The sequence below is a fragment of the Aphis gossypii genome, chromosome 2, assembly GCF_020184175.1.
Source record: "Aphis gossypii isolate Hap1 chromosome 2, ASM2018417v2, whole genome shotgun sequence".
NCBI lineage: Eukaryota > Metazoa > Arthropoda > Insecta > Hemiptera > Aphididae > Aphis > Aphis gossypii.
In genome coordinates, this window is record NC_065531.1 from 87110979 (window position 1) to 87136836 (window position 25858).

General features: G+C 24.5%; 1 protein-coding gene across 1 annotated transcript in view; it reads left to right on the forward strand.

Moving 5' to 3' along the window:
* Positions 1-25858, forward strand: part of LOC114120066 (glutamate-gated chloride channel alpha-like) — an 89824-nt gene that overhangs the window by 56498 nt on the left and 7468 nt on the right. The window contains exons 3-13 of the mRNA XM_050199279.1: positions 11916-12008; positions 13086-13174; positions 16279-16362; positions 16432-16496; positions 16607-16827; positions 17189-17271; positions 17586-17726; positions 18369-18521; positions 19173-19402; positions 21662-21736; positions 25260-25346. Coding sequence (XP_050055236.1) covers positions 11926-12008; positions 13086-13174; positions 16279-16362; positions 16432-16496; positions 16607-16827; positions 17189-17271; positions 17586-17726; positions 18369-18521; positions 19173-19402; positions 21662-21736; positions 25260-25346 — 1311 coding nt within the window. The 5' untranslated portion in view covers positions 11916-11925. The remainder of the gene's footprint in view (positions 1-11915; positions 12009-13085; positions 13175-16278; positions 16363-16431; positions 16497-16606; positions 16828-17188; positions 17272-17585; positions 17727-18368; positions 18522-19172; positions 19403-21661; positions 21737-25259; positions 25347-25858) is intronic.

Sequence of the window (25858 nt, forward strand, 5' to 3'; positions counted from 1 at the left end):
ATTATGTTCAATAATAGTATAAGGAAAATGTATATATTATTTAATAAAAAGTATATAAATAGATAATGTTCCTACTATTAGGAACTTAAAGTCATTATTTATGATTTTATGATGTCTAATAATATATTCATAATAGTTGCAATAATACCAAAATACATAGTACTATAGAGTATCTATAAACTAAATGTTTACAGTTATTTTCAATCAATAGATAATATAATAAAAGCAACTATAACTATTCAAAACAATAATTTTTATAATCTTAAGTGTATTTTATGTTCATTTTTGTTTGATGAATACATTATTCAAGTTTGTGAAATTACTGTATGCATGTATAATATAGGTAAGAAATTATAAAATACTAATATTTTCGTAAAAAAAAAAAACCAAAATAAATATTCAGTACCAATACTCAATCAGAAACTTACATAATATACAATTCCTATAGATTTAACAAAATTTAGTTTAATTTAGTTAGAAGCAGATTCAATTATTATATCTTAAATGATTTTAAGGTTTTGGCCCTAAAAACATAAATAGGTGATAGAAAGAACTTTTATTTAGCAATCAATATTGTAAATTATAAAAGTGAAGTGTAGGTATAGGTGTTAAGTTTAATATTTAATACAACGAGAGTTATCATATTAAGATTACAAGTTATTAAATTAAAAACATGGTAGAGTCCCTCAAATGTATAACAGATTTCGATTAAACATTGTCATTGAGTAAGTTACTATAATAGTGGATTATGTTAATTGTGGGTTCAATGATAAATTATTGCTATATACATAAAACTACTTTGAAAGAGTTGAGTGATAGTCTACATTTCTCACTTTCTCAGGATATTTTATTATAACTTAATTTCCAATTAATATACTAGTATTAATTAATTACATTAGTACACTAGTGCAGTATGTTGAAGTTAAATTATTTTTTGGCTAAAAAATAGAATATATTATCATAATATTATACCATACATATATTATTGTTATTAACTTATAAGTCTAATATCTACCGCATACAGTATAAAAGCGTGAATAAATTCTTGATAAAAATAACTTAGAATTAATCTAAACTTTTTAAAAATTTAGTTATATACATAATTGTGAAAAATGCTAACCCCCACAATTAATATATTTTTTTTTTTTATTACAATATAATCACAAAAATTCTTGGGGAATAAATCGTTATCATATATTTTAATATTCAGTATCGTACAAATTTTAATTACAAAAGTTCAAACGCTTGTGAAAAACTATGATGCTTATGTGGTTTTATATTTATTAAATTTTGTAAAACCAACTTACGCAAAACATTATATTAAATATTAACGTTAGTTTACTTTCAAACAAAAATGTTATCGTACATGAATCGAAAAAAAAACTAAAAAAAGTTAAAAATTTAAAATATCTGTCAATATTATAGTATAAAAATAGCTAACATACTTTTAAAGTGATATATTGTTTAGAAAATACTTAAGTATTTTTTGAATATTTCAATTATATGCAAGTATTTCACTTTTGGTATTTATACAAAAAACTAAATCTATTTTGTGAAAAATTAATATAACGTAAACACTAAACATTCTTAATTTTTTATTTTTCTCTTCCCCTCATAGAATTTTTACTGATAATTTTTACTTTTTACAGCCTTAAAATACTAATAAGATCTAATTTACTACTAAACATACTTACAGTTTATGGTTCAAACATTTTTAATGCTCAAAAAGAAAATAATAAAAAAAAACCATCATAGTATACTTTACCATAAACGGATCGTTCAAAATGTAAAATAAACCAAGTATAAGGTAGAATGCAAAAAATACTATGTTAGTATATTTAAAATATTAAAAATAGGTTAAAATTAAAATTTATTATTAACCTCTATTTTTTTTTTATTTATATATATATTCTACTCATATCTTCATATAAATAATGTTTTATAAAAACAAAAATAAATTATTGTAATGATTAATGAATAATGATGGTAAAAATTGAAAACAAAATTTTAAACTTTATCTATTTAAGCTGTGCACAAAAACACAAATCTTGAAAGGCTTACTTTTTTGATGAACTAATAATGATTAATAATACAAATAATATTCTCTTTTAATACCTAATGTTAGTTACATATGTTCAATTATTCATCATATCTTTATACTACATTCAAGACCGTAGCCAGGTGGGTTTAGGGTTCATACCCCCCCTGAAATTTTTTTTTGAAATAAGATTGAATAGTTAAAATTTAAATGATATTTTTATAATTACTTATTTTATTACATAATATAACAAATTTATACTCTAACCCCCTCTCCCCCTCCCCCCAAAAAAAAAATTTATTTTTTCAGTCTACAGCCTTGACTACATGATACTTTAGGAGCATAGTTTTTATTTAAATAATGAGACTACCCTTAGCTTCATCAAAAATAAAGACAGGCTTGTATAATATATGAGAAATAAATTCTTACGAATCATGATAAGTATGAAATATTTTCAACTAAAAAACATAAGTTAAACTTGCATCCACAGAATATCGCTTGTTTTATACGCATTGAAACGTGTTTTACTGTTTGCGTGTGCTTTGTACAAAACAATTTTATTTTATAACATATTTGGCATTAATTGATGAACGTTTGTTGATTAAAAATTATTTTTAATATATATCTATACTTAATTTTGCCTAATAGACTTTCAAGTTGCAGTGCATGTATAACTTCTTTGAAAAATACTTATCAGTACACTGCGACTATATTTTCATAGACAATCAAAACAGTAATAGTAATTATCACAAAATATAAGGAATTAAAATACATTATATGTATTCATTTGGGTGATAAATACAATCAACACACAATCTGTGTTTAAAAATATCACTCTGAAGAATGAGTTGTACTTATATGGAATATAATGGTGTACAATATCGTGTAACCCGCTGAAATAGTAATATACACTCGTTTGCACTTTAACCCTTATTCTAAAGTTAAAACATATTTTTACTAAACAGTTATTTATCGATCATGTTCGCATACCTAATATAATATAATATAATAGCCACAAACACAATACAACAATGTGATAATATGTAGGTATACATTTTCTAATAATGTTAAATTGTTATCGACAAGTTGAGAAAGAAATAATATCGTGTTACGGGGGCGTCAGCATGTTATATATTGAATGAAGTTATGTACGATAGAAAAATACGTTATAGTATGATAGCATTTTATATAAATAAATGTAAATGTAAATAGGTATAAATGATAATAAAAAAAAAATACACATACACACAAAAGCTAATTTACTAATATAAGCACACAACTACAGACGCGTCCAGCTAGGTCAAATAGATAGAAAATAATCCACGAATGCTGAATATTGAACTACTTTTCTGCTATACAACATTTGAATTTCGTAAATATTATGAACGCAAAGTGTTTATTTATTTACATACATATGGTACAATAGGTTCATTTTTCCGATGCCTCATTAGTACAATACGAACATAATTTGCATTTCATTTCAATAATATAATATTTTTAACACGATGATATAGCGGTTACATCATTATTATTAACACAGTTTTTCATTATAAGGAGGACTTAGAATATATAGCATATAATAATATATGACTACGTACGTATACAGTGTGATTCAATATCCATGATCACTCCCTATTTTTCAGTTAATAATATATATATTTCAATTTTCAAATATACACAAAGGCCATTTTTCAAATACTTGAGATATTTTGTACTACGAGTAACTACTTAGAAGTGTCTGATATTAACTTCTGTTTTAAAAATAAAAACTCTTTTTTTATTATTATTTACTTAATGGATAATTCTTTTAAATATTTTTATGTGCCTAATTAAACATTTTAACGGATAGTTTTTCAGTTATTAAAATCTTAAAACTATGAAAATGGTCATTAAAAATTATTATACAAAAATAATATACATATTATTAGATCTATTTTAGATTCTGAACGAAATGATGAATGTATTTATTTTACAATGATATGTGTTTTATACAGCAGAGCGTTACTCACTTGACCATTCTTTTATCATATTTTGACTATTTTTATAAATTATTAAATACTGATTGTTTATATTATTTACAAAAATGTATGGAGTGTCAATCATTAATTGTATTTAATTCATCAAACTATAATATTTTAATATTTTTAAGACCGTGATGGTTAGCGGTTAGGCTCATACCACACCCGACTCTACGCTGACCTCACTACGTCAAACTAACATCTGTGGTTATTGGTCAGTTTCTTAAAAACTGCACATGTTCCATTCAACTTAGACATGTGCATGTCACTTAAAAATTGTTCAATTAATGATTAAATCGAAGTTATGTTTAATTTTAAAATCAATTTGAAAATTCTAAATCGAATATAAAAGTTATAGTTGATATGAAAATGAAAGCACAGAATAAACTTTTAGTATTTTACTTTAAAACTACAGATATTGACATTTGGAAATGTTACTTATATCTTAACAATGGTGTATAAAATTCAAAATTGTAAAAAAATAAGGTTTTTTTCGGTTTATCACATTATGATTTTTGGTCCTATATTATTTTTTGAATCATTGTAACCATAATTGATAACTACTTACATAATTTATTATGCAATTAATATTAGTTATAAATATTATTAAAATTAATAAATAATAATAATTATTATTATGATAATCTTCATATTAAACCAGGTTTTCGCGACTCGTGTATTTAACAATACTCACAGCATAACCTAACACAGTACTTGTACGAATATTCGATATTTTGTATTCATTAATCGTCATGTGCCACTTTCCTATAGGTTATCATTGTTATCGGTAACATTACATGAACCAAATAACATGTATATTATATATTTGTCAAATACACAAGTTGTGAGAGTAATATAGCTTAATACATACAACTATATCTACAATTCAAAAACAATTTTTTTGACTCTACTTGACAAATTGCAATTACTTAAAATAAAAAAACCACCACATGTATGTTGAAAAAAGTTCAAACACATTAATTTATCAAGTAACCAGGTATATATATAAAGTTTTTGTAAAATATAACTTTAGTGATGCACGCGCGAATTTATTTTCACCAGAGTAAATACACTTTTTATGAATGCTTTATACAAATAATACTTTGTACCAACATCTAACCTAAACTAAACATACTTGTTATTTATCGATATATATATATGACAATTTTGTATCTCGCGTGGTTGCCATTTTATGTCAAATATTATTTTAAGGTTCAGCCTGTCGACACACTTTCGGTGATGTAAATTAATACTTAATGATTTTTAACATAAAACTTCCAAAATATCTGTATTACATCGGTGATCATTCAAAACGCAATTTTTTATTATTTGATATTATAAAACGAATTCAAGTATTTGATATTGTATTTCACACAATATTCCTATACTTTAACAAGTTTCCACGTGAATTAAACTTTTGTAACCATTTTACCTACATATTAATACTATTATGTAAATAACTAATAATAATGATCGAAAATTGTACGATAGTAAAAAAGAATTTGTTAACACCAATCGTTTAAAAATTGACAAAATTAAAAAAAATAACAATATAACCCATTTATTTATATATATATATAGGTACAATATAATCAAATAGTTTTAAATGTACCGAGTCACAGTTAGCTGACAACAAACTTGGATGGAAATGATTATATATATTATATATATGATAAAAATATTTATATAATCATATAAACTAGTACCCACTTTTGATTTAAAATATAGTTCATAAAGTTTTAAGACTGCATAAATATAATATGTTATAAACAGTTTATAAAATAATTTTATAATTGAATTATGCAAATCGATCGTATTTAAGAATGTGTTTTTCAATACAAAACAAACATTTTTGAAAGTTACGATAAAAATAATTGCAATAACCAAATGTAGAATATTATAGTAGCTAACATTAAGTTTTGAATTATCATAATATTATTTTAATTTTGTTGTACGTATTTTCATATAATAACGATTGGACTACACAAATAATAATACAGTTAAGTCTATAAATATATATATATATATATATATATATATACATTAGAAAATTCCATAAAATATTCAAAACACAAAATTGTATTAGATTGGCAATACCTACGTATCTGTACAAACTTAAGTTAATCGAGTAAATCAATTTAATTTCTAGACACTTAAAAAAATCGAAGTACATATGTATTGTAATCCCAAAGACGACACTACAGCTAGCGTAGGAGCGACGTGTTAATTTATACTTAATACATTATTCAACGAATTGTGTTTCCCAATGTTACACGAAATAATATAGATACATCATGTGGAACATGTTATATTATTATGATATTACAGTTAGCAACTTTAGATTAGTTGACAAAATAATTTGGTAAGTTAGCCAAGTACAAAAGAAGTTTTGTAAAAGTTAGCCGATTTTCATTTATTATTATTGTTCTATTGGTTTTATTGGTTCTATACGTCCTCTCTGCTCTCGATAAGTTGAAAAGTGTTTCATCTAATGGCCCTGATGGTATCTCAGCTTCCTTACTTTTCCAGTGTCGTCTCTCCTTGTTCTTCCCTCTATATCTCTTGTTCAGGAAGTGTTTGGACGAAGGTGTTTTTCCATCAGTGTGGGAAATTTGCTCTGTCACTCCTGTTCTCAAGTCCTCTGATCCGTCTCTTGTTACCAACTATCATCCCATTTCTATATCTCCACACATTGCTAAAATATTCAAATCTATCATATTCAACTATTTTGGGCCCAAAATTAAATCACATTCTTATCCCTCAACAACACGGTTTTCGCACTGGGAGAAGTACCATTTCTTATAGCGTTTCTTGCTCTTCCTTTATTTGTGACTAACTTAGTAGTGGCGCCCAGGTTGATGTAATCTTCACCGATTTTTCAAAAGCTTTTGAGACTTTTCCTTATAACTTGCTTATTAATGAACTTGATCGTATTGATATTGGAGATCATCTTCTTTCCTTGTTCCGTTCATACCTGTCCGACCGTAAGCAGTTTGTTAAACTAAATGCGGTTTCATCTGGCTTATCAGATGTTTTTCAGGTGGTCATTTGAGTCCTTTATTGTTTTGCCTTTATGTTAACTTAATTTCCAGTTTTCTCAAAAAGGCTCATTTCTTTCTCTATGCTGATTACATAAAACTTTTCCTTTAAATTGAAAACTATTCTGACTGTTTACTATTATCAAATGAACTTATTCAATTTAATTGGGTAACCACTAACCACCCTAGGCCTCTCTCTTAATATTAGTAAGTGTAATGTCATATCCTTCACTAGATCTTGAAATCCTATTCATCACCCTTACCTGCTTAACAACATTCTGCTGCAATGCGCATCTATTATAAAAGATCTTGGTATTTTCTTCTCTACTATTTACCACTCTCTCTTTTAACCATCACATTGATATTATTATAGGTCGAGCTAATAAAGTTTTAGGTTTTATTAAACGTAATACCAAGCTTTTTTCGTCATCTATCTGTCTTCGTTCTTTATATTTTGCTCTTGTCTGATCCATTTTAGAATATAGAATTGTCATTTTGCACCCATACCTTGCTAAGGATCAGCTGCGTCTTGAGCGTTTTCAGCATAAATTCCTTTCTTACGCTGCTTTTATACTTAAATTACCAAATCCTAATCATAACTATTCTGATATTAGCCATTTTCTAAATATACCCTCTCTTTTATCACGCCGCAATCTTCTTGATTTACGGTTCATTCATTCTCTCCTCGAAAACTCTATCGACTCTCCAGACCTACTATCGAAAATCCAATTTAAAGTTCCCTCTCACAATTTTCGAAATCACTGTCCATACTACATTCCAACTCTGTCTACTTCCTTCAGCCATAATCACCTCATGCACAGAATACTTAGGTTGGCCAATCAACTGTGATATACGTTCACATGATTTTTTCATTTATTTGTTTGTCTCATACTATTAGTTTCTAATTTAGATTATTTAGAATATTAGGTCTAATAAAACTTTATTGTTTATACAAAACTACAATCGATTTATTTATTTTTTTTTTTTTATTGAAACTAACTTTTCGAGTATTTATGCTTTGTAGTAATGATTTTCTTTGAGGAAAACTAAAAGTAATATATTTAAGCTACTTCATGTCTTATTATTCGATTAAAAATTAAAAAACTAAACATTTTTGTTAAAATAAAAATAAATTAATAATTTTGCGTATATTTCATACATCACGCGTGGTGTTTATGCTTACGATCGCGTGCAGCATTATGTTCTATAACCACAATAATGTTTTCGTATAACAATATACCTACCTGGAAGTTTTCATGTATTAAAAAACAAAAACGTTATACATAGTATAATTCTGACCTAGTACAACACACTGTGATTTTTTTTACCCCCTGGGACATTGCTGTAATTATTATACCCACAGGTTAGGTGTTTTTGTATTTTTTTTAGTTTTGATTAGTTTTACACCTTAGCGGTAAATCAATATACCACCGGTCACGTATAGTTAAGAAATGCTAACTCATGATACGTACATGATACGTCTTAAGTCCTTAATTATCAAAATGCTTTATTTAAAAGGCATTACATAAAAATATAAATCATCATTTATATATATTTTTTTCTATTTGAGATTACGAATTATACCAAATTAATTAATTTAAATACATTTAAATTTATAATTATTAATTTATAAATTTTAATGATAAACTTAATACAAAAAGTACTCTAAGGTTAGGTATAAACTCTTTATAAAAGTATAAATTAATTATATTTAATTACAAGTATAAATAATTTTCTAAAACAAAATGATCAACAATAATAAACAAAAAATATAAAATATATTTTATCATAGTTTAAATCATAATTCACGTCATATAAATATTTAGAGCAGAAATATATCTATTTCGTATGTATTGAAGCTATAATAAGAATATTTTATTTTATTTAATATTTTCAAACAAGATAGTAAATAAATTATTAATAAAAAATATATAATTTATGGGACATGACTTGTAAAAACATACCGTTTTTAAACTAGTATAAACTAAACATAATAAATTCATCGTAGAATCTACGTATTTTAGGGGTTGACTTTTGAAAACAAAATTGACAAATTTTATAGCTGCAGCAAAAATATTATTGGCTTATAGAAATGTTAAAAAAAATATTAAATAAGAATTTATACGACATAATAGAATATCTCAAATGTTTAGTAATTTATTAAGGTTTCCTCTACTCAATTCCTTTCATATTTTACGTTTTCGATTTTTTAAATTTTTTGCGTGTATAATACATGATAATTTATGCAAATTTAAATTTGTATATTGGTGGACTAGTTGATAATACTCTGCTGTTCAATCAAACCACTGTAATGAATGTGTTGAATTTGAAAATGTGCTCTCTAATCTCTTATATACCTATTAATTATACTAAAATACAAGCTTAAAAGATTTTAAGTTATTTTTTAATCCTTTTGTTCTATTAAGTTTGATATCTTTAATTTTTTTTTTTTAGCTTTTATTGTTTTCTGCTTACCCTCTAAACATTATTTATTATTATTTATTTATTTATTATTTTTTTTCACCTCATATTATTTTTCTAAATGTAAGCCTGTTTATGATGGTATTTGTCTTCGATAGCTAATTGTGACTCTTCGCTTTACACTAGTATACTCTAAGCAGTCTAAGCTAATGATTATAATCCAAAATTCAATTTGGTCAGCTCTTTAAACTTAAGTTAAGATAAAATTACATACATTTACTAATGATATCACTATATACTATGTGGTATGACTTTACTCATACCTATGGTCATAATATTTTTAACATTTTGTCGTTGTAAATTCCTAAGATAGAACGTCAAACTTAAAGCGATTTTAATAAAATTTAACACAATTTATGGTCTTAAACCCTTTTATTTAATCAAAACAATAATACGACAATACTATATTGTCGCCATGTGTCTTACATGTTAAAATACATATAATAAATGTATTGTAATGGCCGTCAATACGTAATATACAGTTATATGAAGTTGTTCGGAACTGAGTACTAACACATTTTCTTTTATATTTCTTACTCTCAATGATCAATTTACTCAAGTGCGGGAAACGTAGAGGTAAAATCTCCGAGAGTCGTCACCGATTGTGTATGTACCATATTGTCGCACCTGTTGTCTGTGATAATCATTTTCATAGATGTTTCCGAGTGTGAAATTATTCTTTAATTATAGTCTATGCTTTAATGCTTATGAAATGCCTTTAAAAGTACTTGTTCAAAAACTGAATTTATCTCGATACTTGGAAAATTAGTACCACCGTAGTTGCATAAATCGATCGATTTATCGTAAGCTTATATGACAAGATGCGTCCGCTGAAGCCCATCATTTACCTAGCAAACAAAGATAACCTTAAAGCCCAAATGACCTGAACATACCTAATTCATACCACCCATAACACTCTTCGCTCCTGACCATTCAACAGAGTCTCTGTCCTCATTCCACAACCAAAATGTTTCTATTGTAAAAAGACGAAAAAATCAACCTTAAAGGCGTAAATAAGATATGTAGAGTTTGGAGGGAAACTTTTTGAAAACCAGTCCTTAAACATAGGAACTTCTTGTCATAATTAAAATAATTAGAAAGTATAATTTTATTAAAATTCTTCATTCAAGCGAAATCCCATGTTAGCTTGTGAATTATTCCCTAGTTCAATAAGTTATATAATACCTAACTAAGTTATTTTCATTGAGCAATCTAACTTTACATGTAACAAAAACTGATCACAAAGAATTTAAAAATCATATTTATACTGATGAAATTCGCAATCGGATTGAACGTATAAACATTACAACGAACGTCTACAGAACAACTAACATGCTGCAAAAATTTTCTCAATTGTTACAATCATCACATTTTTAGTTTTTTAAAAAAAAAGGTAGGTAGATAAATGGGTAACACTATGCTGTATGGTAAATGGTGAGTGGACCACTGTTGTAATGGGAGCATTAAATTTAATGATATATCATTGTTTACGAAAAACAATTCTAATCGGAGACGGACTGTCAGCATATATCACTAAGTATATTTTCATTAATATTACAGGTATTAAATTACATTTTTAATATAAATATTCCAGTAAGTTAGTTTAATTTTAACTGAAAACATTGCAGTTATTATATTATCAATATTTAATTATTATAATATTGTTTAAATTTATACCAGATTGCATTATACTTAAAAACTTTTGAGTCTTTACCTTAGTGCAAAACAGTGTGAACAGGATCATGATAATATAAATATGTGATATATTAAAATTAATCTACATATTTTATGTAATAATTAAATGATTTTATAGGCATAAATAAATAAAAAATTATTTACAGATAGATATTTATTGATATTTATTACATACTCATTAAGAATTAAACTAATACTTTTTATTAAATATAATACACATTATATGGTTTAATAAAGCAAAATAAGTTTAAAATATTAAAAATGCAGTATAAAAAATATTCAAATTGTACAAATGTGAAATAACATCTTCAACAATGATTTATAATTATAAAACGGTATCTATTATGACATATGAGTAAATGTAATATCATTATTTCATAGGGATCAACTTTTTATAATTAGTTAAAAATTAATTAATAAATTGCGTTGTTATATTTTTATGGAATGTCATTTTTAATTATTATTAAAAGTCCCATGAACATGAAATAAAAGTGTTAACATAGTTAATATTGCTTAAAAATATTGATAAATCAATAAAAACATCTTAAATTTAATATGTTGTTTTTCAACTACTGTTAAACATTATTTTTTAACTATTATGGTTTATTATTATATTAATACTATTATAAAGTGTTTTTTTTTCAGATGCCATAGAATGGAACGAACATGGAGGCTGCTACAAGCGGCTTCCTTTCTCGTGCCGTTACTACAAAACGTGTTATCAAATAGCTCAGATGTGTAAGTAAAATCATAAAAAAATACACTATAATTATCGTATTCATAACTAAGACCCTTTGGTCAATAAATATGTATTTACTAAAAAGTAAAAAACTAATCTAATCTTAATAGTCACTTGAGCTTTATACCACTTTTTATATGTATTATAATTTCTTTCTCAATGTTTACACTAAAAATGTTGCTCTTTTTTATTAACCTGCAAATTATTTATCCATTAAAACCAGTGCATTAAAAACACATCCAAAAATTATATTTCAAACAAACTGCATACATGATTTTGTGGATAATTTTGTCCACCGTCAGGACTGAGTTGTGTTCGTGAACTTTCACGATAGGTCAAAATTAAGTGCGTCCCCAATTATAATTAAAAATTATACATTTTCAATTACACTTTTACAGGCTAAGAACTATCATTTACATAAATAAGACTTACTCGTTTTTTTTTTAACACTACCATCTTCAATTACATATATTTAAAAACTTTTTAAAAGCAAACTTATTGACATTAATAGTGTATGATTGTTTATTCTTTCACTTAACATTTTATTATTATAGCTTTCATTAATAAATAATAAATAATATAAATTTTAAAAGTTAAAAACATCACTGTCGCATTATCAGTTGAGATTATAAAAAGGTTTATGTAAAATTAATTTCCAACTACATGGTTATCACGAGTAGTTATATAATTCTCTTTTTTTAATGCAAATCAAATGCAGCCACATAGACATGTAATTGAATACAGAGCTGTACCATCCCTTCATTTTTTGTTAGAACAATTAAATTCTAATTTTGTGAATTTTATACATATAGAGTTTTAAAATCAGTTTGCTTCAATTTGACTAAAGTTATTCATACTTTTTTAATTTATTGAATTCTTTATATTTTTTAGTTTATTTTAATGTTTAATTTAAAACAATTTAAGGATTTTAACTTTCTGTTTATAATAGTATATGTTTTTAGATCATATATATTATAATGTATTAAATAAGTTTCAATTTAAAGCAACTTATAACATATTATATAACTATTATTAATAACTCAAACTGTTTGAATTTATTAAATAACTCACTTAAGGTTTGAAAATGGAAAATCAGACAAAGAGATACTAGATAATTTGGTGAACCCAAACAGATATGACAAAAGATTATTGCCACCAGTGGATGGTAAGTAATTTTTAATCGATTAATATTCACTCTAAACAATAATTATATCAACAAAACTAAAAATCCACCAATTCTTAACCTTAATAATGATTTGAGAAACTACTTTTTGATTTTTTTTTTTTTTGTTAATTGATTATTATGTAAAAAATTTAATTTAAAAAACGGTACCAAAAAGTAGAAATGGTAAATTACAGTATACTCCTATTTTAGATTAATGGACATTTTTAATTTGCAAAAAATTATTTTATATAAATATTAAGGATAATATTAAAGTAAGTACGATGGTTATGAATGTTTACCATGTTCAACGTACACAATTTCAATCACATGTTTAAAAAAAAAAAATCAAAAAATAATAATATAAGGTACCTCTAAACCCTATCCCATTTTTTCACATATTATCAAATGTATTAAATTGTTTATATCAGAATAATTATTCAATATAGATTTATTAGGTATTAACCAATTAGGTTTATATATAAAACAGAATACAATCTACAGCTTTCATTATACGTAACATAATTGTAGAGTTAATTTAATTTTTTTTTTTTTTTGCTTTTTAGAATTAATTTAATTTCGGACACCTCTATTCCTCTCACTATTTTTTTATTTCCTATTTTATACTCAAGTTAATTAATTTTTTATATCTTTTCCGGCAAACTTTAAGTTATATCTGAATAATTTTATGTTTTTTAAACTTAATTTTTAATAGTGTTTTGATATTAAAAATTCTTATAAATTACAGTCTTCGATTTCATCAGAACATAATTTTATAATTGTTTTTTTTTTTTTTTGCTTTTTAAAATATATTTGCCTACGGGCGCCTGCGTTCCTCTCATAATTTTTTTGATAATACCTACTTTATACTCAAGTTTATTTATTTTTTATACTTTTGATAGTCACCCGGGGATGTGACCTTTGAATAATAATTCATTAATGAATTTTCCTGCCGGTGCCCCTAGACATACTATTGACACAATGATAATGAATTGTTTAATCTCATAATTTGCACAATAACTACTTATAATTATTTATGAAGTAAATATATACGTATATATATATATATATGATTACATTATATTTTAAGCTTAAATGTTTAATGGTTTATGAAAAAAATATTTCATGTTTTCGAAAAAAAAATGTAAAACACAAATTATTAATATAATATTATACTACATAGGAATTGAAGTAATAACTGATGATACTACAGTGTAATCGCTTAATCCTGTTTGTTATTAATTTTGGAATGTTTTTATGAGTAGAGTTTATCTTTTTATCATTTATTATTATATTATATGCTATAGCATTTTTCTACCCAACAATCAATAAAAAAACCACCTAATAAATCCATTGACAAAATTACTTATTCTGTAAATTAATATTAATTATTATTTAAATTCTAATCTAAACTATAATTATAATATACTTGCATGCTATCACATTTTAGATGTTATACAGTTATCTTATAATAACTTTCTCGCATCACCATTGATCGGTTCTATAATAGTAGCATAACATATTTTATAATAATTATGTAGTTATAATTTGTAACATTTCAGAGTTATACCTAATCATAACATATAAGTATTCTAAAATTTTAGGCTTTTCTTTATTTATTAATAACGAAATAATTTTAGTAATTAAAATAAAATGAGTAGTATCACAATTTATAAAAATATATTATCGGACTTGAAAGTCCAATCGTCATTCATTTTTATTAGATATTATAAGACATTTTTCATTTTCAGTCTCCCATACTTAAAATGCACAAAGTGTGGTTCAGTTTCTACCTTCCACAGTTCTACAAACTTCAAAACATATTTTATAATATACAGGGAATGAATATAATATAATATTATGTACTTATGCCAATAAAAACAATAAGATCAACTAAAATAATTTTCTAAAATTAACTTCATTAAGCTCCGTGCATAATCATGTTTAAAAAGATATTTATATACTATTATATCCTAGGTATTTATTTCATGATATATGAAAACAAAAATTTAACAATGAAAATAGAAATGCTCAGAATCGTAAAAAAGAGAGAACTTAGATAACTGATCTACTGAACAGTAGTAGTAGAGTGTATCTCGGCATTGAATAGGTAATTGATATGGACCTGTTTAATTTAAATTCAATAATAAATTATTTTATAAGAAAAACTATTCTGAGCGAAGACTGTCTTTTGGTCTATTATTATATAAATATACTGTATTACTGTTAATTATTATAGTAATTTATTTTACCCTTAATAATACAGTATAATCGTATAAAATATAAATAGAAAATAACATTGAAAAATTCCCACGAAAAATATTTTTGAATTATAACAAAATAACTAAAATCGTTATTCTTTATTTAAATATAGAATTTCTTTCAATTTTCAATTGCAATATCTAAAAAAAAAAAAAATTGTTTTTAATGCTTACATATTTTTTAGATTATTTGTTTTCAATATTTACCACTGATAAGAAACAGTAAATTAAATTTTTAAGGTTTTCAACTATGCGAAAAAATTTTATCGACATTTATATAAAACAATATTAAAAAAATTAAAATTTATAAATGTTTATTTATAGCTCAAAAATAGTCAAAATATTTGAAAATTATACCATATGTAAGAAATACTAATTCAAATATTTGAGGAAAACTTTAAACATCTATGGTTATTTTTTTTTTAATTACCTTTACCAAAAAAATAAAATCAATATCGTCAAAAACTTGTTATGCATACAAATCTCGCCCTTCCTTCCCTCCCGATTAATTTGAAAAAAGAATTTTTAATTTTTACCCCTCAAAAGTACCAACCAAATTAAATTTTTTATTATAAATCATTTTCAAAGTTAAGTATTAGTACATTTTTTCTACTATTTTTGCAAATACGAGATACGAAAAAAGAAACACATTATTGTATAATCATCACTCTACTTGTAATCTTGTAATCTAAAATGCAAATAAATGTCAAATTCAATTTTGTATTCGAATACACTACTATCATCTTAGACAAACAATTAAAATAATTAGGTACTGTAGTTATTAAGTAGATATTATGTTTGAAGAACAAATTTTTTTGAAGATATAAAAACCATATACATGTTTAGATCAAGATTTTTGTTGTGGGATGAAGACACCTCAAGACCTAAGAGTGATACTTCCTTCAGCAAATAGACATCCCATTCGTAAAGGTATTTACCCAAGCGCCATAATTCTGTCCAACTTAGCTATCATATTATAATAAAATTATAAATTTTTAGGACCTTTATTAGTAAATGTCAGTGTACTGTTACTCAGTCTAGCCTCGCCCGACGAGTCTAGTTTGGTAAGCAAAAAAATACAATATAAATTGATCGTTTTAATAATAATATGTACATCAGTGACACTATTTTCATTTTTCTACAAGAATGCTCATATTTTATTTGTTTCATATAGAAGTACGAGGTTGAATTTTTATTGCAACAACAATGGTATGACCCTCGTTTGCGATACTCAAACCAAAGTCGATATGATTTTCTAAATGCTATTCACCATCATGGAGATATTTGGTTGCCGGATACGTATTTTATCATGCACGGCGATTTCAAGGCATCGCTAATACCAGTTCACTTCTCACTAAGGATCTACAGGAACGGCAGTGTCCATTATTTGATGAGGTAATTTATTATAACTATATATTACAGGTTCCCATTTCAAAGGTCAAAAATGGGATAGCTGACTAGTTTGTAAAGTTCTGTAGTTGTTAATATACCCATATAGTTGTAATACAGTAGGGTTTACCATACATTCGTTAGATCCTGACCAGTAATAAACATGTTAGTAGGTACACATCATACTGACATCCCGTGGGCCTTAAATACTTCATAGCGATGTGACAAAGCGGGTAAACCACTAAGTCAGTAAATTTAATTTATCTACCTACAACTATAAAATTACAAAAAGCGACCATCGTTTATTTTTAACATGCAAACTTTACAATGGTACAGTTCATATAGAAAAAAATCACAATTTTTTCAGACGACATTTGATCCTGTCATGCCAGGGTATATTGAACATATTTCCATTTGATGATCCGCAGTGCACGTTTTCAATGGAAAGCAGTAAATATTTTATTTTCATAACGTTTATATTATTAAGTGATAAATAAAATAACAAATTGATTTTCGTAAACAAGGTACAACGATCCGAATTGTATCTTATTTTTACGACACGACTCATCATAAAAGTTATTGATTTGTTTTCATTGAAGTAATGAAGTGTTACTTAATAAAAAGTATTTTTATGAGATGAAAAAGTCGTAAATACGATTAATGTTATGTTATACTTATATATTTCATTTTTGTACATACGGGCAACGAAATTGCATTTTTCTTTCTTTTTTTTATCTCTTTTGATTGTCATCTATTCTGTTTAGTATCATATGAAATGTCAGCTATAAAATATGTATGGAAAAATGATGAAAGCACGTTGAAGAAGTCACCATCGTTAAAAACATTAAATGCATACTTAGACCGAAATCATACAACTGAATGTCCATCTACTGGCAGTTGGAGAGGTAAAATTATTTATTTTAAGTTTACAAATTATCTTATAATCGATATATAGCTGTTATTATTTCAGAAAAAAATCGGTATGCTTTTAATTAAAGTAAAACCTATAAAATATGCAATGTACATTTTTATTTTCTTATACTTAACTAAATAATTGCAAAAAAAAACTTTAAACGAAACATGTTTAGATACCTACACATATTAATATGATAAAATAATTACTGTTTTTCTCGAGTACCTACCAACTATATTTAAAACAAAAAATATGAACAATTCAAAAACCTATTCATTATATCAAATTAAATATTTGATTCATTTAATTTCAAAAATATTTTTTAATAGAAGACTTAATATACAACAAATCAATATATAGCTAGGTATATTTACATTTTATAGAACTTCAAATATTTTAAGTTACAAAAATACAAGTATAATTTATTTAATTCAAGTAAATTCTACGATTTTTAAATTACTATCTATTTGTAAAATAGTATTATTAATCAGTATTTATTTATTATAATTTTGGATTTTACGAAAAAGTATGATAGTTTTTAATATTAAATATTGTGCGTTATGTAAGTATTGCATTATTATATTACATTGTAATATTTAAATAAATAATGTTGATAAATATTTATTATTTATAGGAAACTATAGCTGCCTTGAAGTGAATTTGATTTTTACCAGAGACAGAGCATTCTATTTTACTACGGTTTTCATACCTGGTATAATATTGGTGACTTCATCATTCATCACGTTCTTTCTTGAATGGAATGCAGTGCCAGCAAGAGTAATGATAGGTATTTTATTTTAATTTACCGTAACTATATTATTTCATTCAAAAGTCCAAATGAAGTATCCTGCATTTTTAATAATGAAGTTTATGTCAATCATTAAGTTAAATATTTGTGGAATATTAAATATATATAAATTCAATTAATAAATAAGTTAAAAAGCATAATATTTTCATTTAAATATAACCGAAAAATCATTCACAAAATTCAAAAAATATAGGTATTAGGTATTACAATAATACAAATAGATGGCGTCCAACATAATATTACATAGGTACCTAATTAAATTGTACATAAAAAAACTCGATCGCAAATCATTTTTTTTTTAATGATATAATAATTTGTTTTATTTTGAACATTTAATTTTTTAGTAGAATTTAATCCAATATTTTTTAACAATTCGTTTTAGCACTGCAATGTTTATTTAAGTTTTTACAGATCATTTTTTAATATTTAAATCTTTATAAAATTATATATTCATAACAAACTTAAGCTATTTTTAGAAACTTGAATTAATAACAATTTAAACATAAATACCGCAAACAACTTAATAATACACATATTTTACAATATTAATAATATAATATAAAATAATTATATTATACTATAAATTTATAATATATCATCATATTGGGTACCTATATTGATATATTTTAGGCGTAACTACAATGTTGAATTTTTTCACCACATCGAACGGTTTCCGAAGTACTCTACCAGTGGTATCAAATTTAACAGCAATGAACGTTTGGGATGGCGTATGTATGTGCTGTATATACGCCAGTTTATTAGAGTTCGTATTAGTAAACTACGTGGGGCGAAAACGTTCAGACTGGCCGTTGCCCATTGTATACCAAAATAAAGATCAAGACTACAAACAAATAACGCAAGTAAGGTTTAATTTTACTTAGTTTTTATTTTTATATTGTTATTACATATATCGTAAGATACGTATCATATTCAAGTAACTTTAATTTCTTGTGATTTACTGATATTATCACGTGGATGTCAACTTCTTTAAAATAGCAATGCTCTAATAATTATGTAACCAATATACATTATCCCTGGAGAGTTACATACCAATAACTTAATTATATTTCTCTATTATTAACTACTTTATTTTAAGGTATAAGTCCTCACCTATTACTTATTGCATATAAAATAAACAAAAATTAAGATATACTTAACTATAAGACTATTTACAGGAATGAATGAAACAATCAAACAGTTATTTATTACTTATATCTGCTAATATTATATTCAAGTTGACTGTCATTATAAATATTAAGGAAGTATAATTATTATAAAAATATAACATCAGGCTCTAATCACAATATTAGATTTGATATAATATAAACGTATTTGCATATAGCAATCCAAGTAGTTATCTCACAAAACACTGATGAAATATTTTTTAATCGATAAGAAATGCGGTTAGAAAATCAGCTAGAATACATTTCATAAAAAAAAAAAAAGATTCAAAAGAACATAGAATTATTATATATTTTTATTATGAAGAGTTGCCATTTAAAAATAACAATAATTTTACTATAAAACTCCTATATTGTATATGTTCACAACATATTTGATTTCAACCTAAAGGAACCACTAAAGGAAATAAAATTGAACCTGTCACATATTTTCATATTATAACCTAGTAAGTACATTCTTAAATTTGAAATATTAATAACAATAATAAACAAATCTAAAACTACCGAGATGTGTACCAGAATGAATGTGTAGCAGTGACTTGAAAATATTATACGATAAAGTTATTACATTTGCATTTTAATATAAAAGTGATAAAAATGCTATATATGCGACTATCCTCTTGTCTAGAAAGTTCGTGTGTTATATTATACTTTATCCTGTTATGACATAATAATAACTTTATGAAACTTATAATGTCACCTCAGTAAACATTTGTGCACACACGTTTTTCAAAATATGTATACACAATATAGGTACATAATATAAACTCCACACCTGAGGACGTCATAATTACATTAGACTACATCTATCTTCATTTATAAAAGTCATTTTAGTGATATTTTTTACAGAAGCGCAGTGTAGTCTTAATTTATCAGATGCTTGGTTTGATATTAATATTCTTATTTACTAAGAGGTGAATCTAAGATACTTTAATAGGAGGTATTACGATTATTATTATTTCATACATTTATCAGAAACAAAAATGATAATAAATAATATAATTTCTTACCAAATAACAAATAAGGTCAACACATACGAAAGAGTGTTAATAAAATAAATAATATAATAATATGCTCTATACTTTATATTCTACAGTAATTTAGTATCAGTTTCTTAATATGGAGGACCTGCTTCCCTTGTGGATACCTTCTTCGCACATAAATTTAATATGAATACTACCACAGCCATAAAGTATTAAAATACCTATGTAATTTCATAAAACTACCCGTTACAAATTATTAGAAAAAAATTGTATTGTACTCTATAGTCTATACAGTCTGTCATGATCTAAATTACTAACTGGCTGCCTACTGATAATAAATATTTATTTTCAATATACTTTATTATGATTTCACAATTTGTTTCAAATGCATGAATGAGTTCTTTCTCTAGTTATCAGGCTGTTGCTTACCTATTAACTAAATAAACTTTTACCAATTATATATAAGTGTATGACATCCTTGCATTATTTCATTTGAATTACATTTAACATTAATTACATTTATTTATAACAAAGTTAATGCTAAAAATCAAATCGTTATTAATAACGGCATATCGTACCATCTATCCATCTCATCAATGTCACAATAGGGAAATAGATAAATAATTTTTGTTGACTTCCCTTTCCATGAAGGCCTGGTCAAGTCTTTATTGAATTTATTGTATAAATTTAAAAACAAATTGTCAATACCTATGTATAGTTAATTATTTTTTTAAGATCTATGCTGTAAGTACATTGTTATAGTTTCTGAAGTAATTCGATTAAAAATTTAAAAACATGCATTCATATGTATCAATACAGCCTACAAAATCTATTATATATTATACCTAAAAATCACTTACACAATTATACAGATGTTAAAAACATAAACATCTTTTGAATGTCTCTTGACTTAATTTCTCAAAATAAAATAATTTTTATCTCGATATTCCCACAGCGTTACTTAAATCGACAAGATGCAAATCAAATTAGTTATGAAAGTTATGTGGATAACGAAAAATACTCAATATACGTAAGATTTTGGATAATAATTAAGTAATATTGTAGGAATTCGGATACAATTTATTTATGTACCGTATTATCTATGTAGTATATGACAATTGATCTGCAGTAGAAATAACTGATTAAAAAAAAAAAATTATACAGTATATTGTTTAGCAAGCTTATTTAAAATATCAAAGGTATACATCCTTAATAATGCTAAATAAAGCTATTCGTAATTTATAATATACATATTATATACATATGCTTAACAATTTTAATAAATAACACTTATTATAGTTATTGTCTTAGAAGTATTTTATATTATATTAAACACATCATATAAATCGTAAACAGATGTTGGGCATAATGAACGAAACACTTGGAGAATACGAGAAAACAATTACATTTTTAAAACATATGTACTTATTTTATTAAGTATTACATGTAAAATTATTCGAATAAAATAAAAAAATTTTAGATTGTGGATTTTACATATCTGCATAATATTTAAAGTATAAATACAATATTGTTAGCAGGTTTTTTCGAGACTCTTTTCGATCCTTCGTATTACCCTAATAATTTGCATCTTTTTAATTAATGATCAGATCTAATCTTAAAATATTGCCGAGAGTTTATATTTTACAAATTATCCACTTTTATAATATAAAGTTTTTGATGTATAAATTGTACGAATAAAAATCATTTACGATTTAGATGCTTACTGCGATTAATACATATAATTAATTATTGCAGAGTCTTATTTTTACATTTCATCCTGATTTCCCAAGGACTGGTGATTTTCAATTCAAATATTATTATGATTGATAATAATATGACTTGCCAATAATAAAAATTATATTTTTTTTATATATATACTTATAGCCAACATTTATAGCCCCACAATTTATTGATAATCAATCACTTGTTGTATTGTATGTAATAATAAATATGTTCACTTTTTCACAATAATTTATAAATCTAATTGTATATTAAATAAAAAATCAAGGATCATTATTTATTTAAGTAACAAATTTATAAATATAAACAGTACCTATACAGCATTTAAAAAATAAATTAAATTAAAATTGAATTTATAAAATATTTATGTGCATTAGATTACATTACATTATATGAACAACGTTAATTCAATTTGTACATACCTAAATGAACAAGATGATATAAGGTACCTATAAATATAAAATAGTGTAAAATAAAAATTTTACATTCATAGGAATATTAATTTTGATAGAAAAAAATATTCAAATGTTTTTTTTATTTATTTATTTCTAATATATAATAATATGTGTATAGGTAATTGTATGATATAATATGTAAAATAATTAAATTATAACTAGTATTTTTCTGATAATTGTTTTAAATACAAATAATATTTATTGTATATGCATCAAACTTTGATTTTATTTATTTAAAATAATCTAAAAAAATTTAAAAATATCTTACCTTTTAAGTTTAAAACCTGTTTTAAAACATTTCATAATATTTTAGAAATGTGTTTCTTTTAATTATTTATTATTTCATAAAACCATAGGTGCTTAAAATATTTGCATTTTTCACAACTTTAAACTTATATTTCATATCTCTTTTACTTGAACAATATTTTTCAATAACTTGAAAATTAATTACACTTAGGTATAAAATAAAATATCATAAAACATTTAAATAATATCTGTGTAGTACTTTTCTACTAATTTACTACACGATACCTATTTAAGGGGGGGGGGTTAATAGGGTGTATTATATCAAAAAAAATGACTTCACAGGAATAATCCTTAGGCTTTGTAGAATTGTCGGATTTTGGTAACTATATTTTTATTTAAAAGAAGAAGACTTCCCACAGGCCGCATCGAACTCCGATTTTTATTTTATTCAAAATAATAGTAAAATATAATTTATACAAAATTGCTTAAAATTGTATTATTTATAAAGTTTGAGATTAAAATATTGGAAAACGGAGATCGATGTAGCCTGTAGAATATTACCCTCTATTAGTTAAAAAAAAATATATCAAATTTGGTTGATTCTACAGAACAGAATCCCTATTCCCCCGTAGAGCGTATTTTTGTGTACAAAATCGCATTGGCACCGGGCGCTTTAATAACGAAGTTATTCAAAATAAAATGTTTAGATTTTTAAATACTTGAAATTTTTTAAATCATTTATAGTTATATTTCCTAACTGTTAAATTTTAAGTATAACAAATAATTATCCGTGTCTATAATTGGGGCTCTAACAATCTGTTCATTGTTTATATTTATAAAATTGGTTAGGTATGAAATTCGTAATTTTAAAATATTTTAATAGGTAATTGGTCCAAGTGTAATAAAAAATAGATATAATACGTACTAAATCTAATTTATATTTATGTTAAATAATTTTCAAGGACTATTATTTTAGTTATATTTTTATATTTTAAGAACTTGGAAACATTTAATTCAAATTTTTAATTAAATATATCAAATTTAAAAAAATATATATCCGTTTAATAATTTATGGAATAAAAAGATAATTGTATCTCCACTGAATAATCCTTAAATGATAAAAAAAAATTTTAAGTACTCGAAAATATGATAATATTCATGTAGGTATATTTAAAAATTTTAAAAATCAGATTTTGAATAACTCCATGCATTATTAAAGAAAGGAAAGGGGCGTGAGTCCTTAATTAATCACTCTGTATACGCCCATGACCCACATAAATGGGAACCGTTTAGGCTAAACATATTTCTATATTATTAGCTGTTAATAATAAATTTGCTTATTTAATTATCAAACCTTTAATAGCCAATTGACAGCAGTACTTTCAAACTTTTAAAATAATTCTTTGTCACCTGCTATAATCAACAAACTTAAATGCGATATTTAGTTCTTTGAAACAACCCATCAGTAATACTCGTTTAAAAAATAAATGGCTATAAATTATTTCCGTTCATTTCCATTTTATTTTTGGTTAGTAAGGTTAGTTTATTTTGAACTACAAGGATGAATTAGAGTTTTATTTCAATTTCATTTTGTTCGTTTACTGCCTAAGTAAGTTTTAAAATGCAATATGAATAGATGGATACAATGTTGCAGCTGTATACATTACATTATATTGTTTCATTACAAAAACTAGAGAAACACTAATACATAAAATGATCACTGACCAGTAACTAAGTATTGTATAAATATTGGCGTATTGCTAAAGAACTACAGGCATAATAGTATTATTGAGTTTGAAATTATAGAAGTCTGAATTATAAAAGTAATCTATTGCAACTATAATTAACCATTTAAAATATAATTATTTCTATTTTCTAATTAATTACCTGTCTCCATTATTATATATGCAATTATGAAGTAGATAAATATAGTTATAATGTAGATACATTGTATTTACACACCTACTTGTATATATATAATTGTTTAAAATAATCATTTAAATTCAATATAATATATTTTAATATTAATAAAATATTTTATTGAAATCCTAGAAAAGTTAGTATTATTTTAAGTATAAAAATAATTCATTCCATTATTGTATTTTTATTTAGAGTGACAAGACCCAAGGGGAATGTTCCAGTTGTGGGCAAGGGGCGTGCACACATTCGTTATTACACAACACCTGCCCATCAAAAACAGTATGTACCTATTGTACCTATACTTTTACAATAAGCTTATAAAAACGTTTATTAGAAAAATGTAAAGTTCAACCTAAACAAAAAATATTGTTCTATTTTTACAACAGATATATTAAATTAAATTATTAAATAATCTGTCATGGTTAATTTACATATATGTAATATATAGGTATGTAATTAGTATTGGTGAATAAACTATTTATTATTTATATTAGGTATCTACTTAGGTACCTGTATAAGGTTTATTTTTACTATATTATTTACAAATTAATTTACCATGACATTGTATTAGTATACATTGGTTCAATACCTTAGGTTAAAATACAGTTTTGTTTATCAATGTTTATAAGTATCTTTCTTTGATGGAAAATTGTAACTTGTGTTGATAATAATAATAAATACAATAAATCTAATTTCCAAATGACATTACGAACTTATAGTATTTCATTTGAGAATGAAACTTGAACTTTACTAAAAAAAATTTTATTCGTATTACCTCATTAACTATTTTA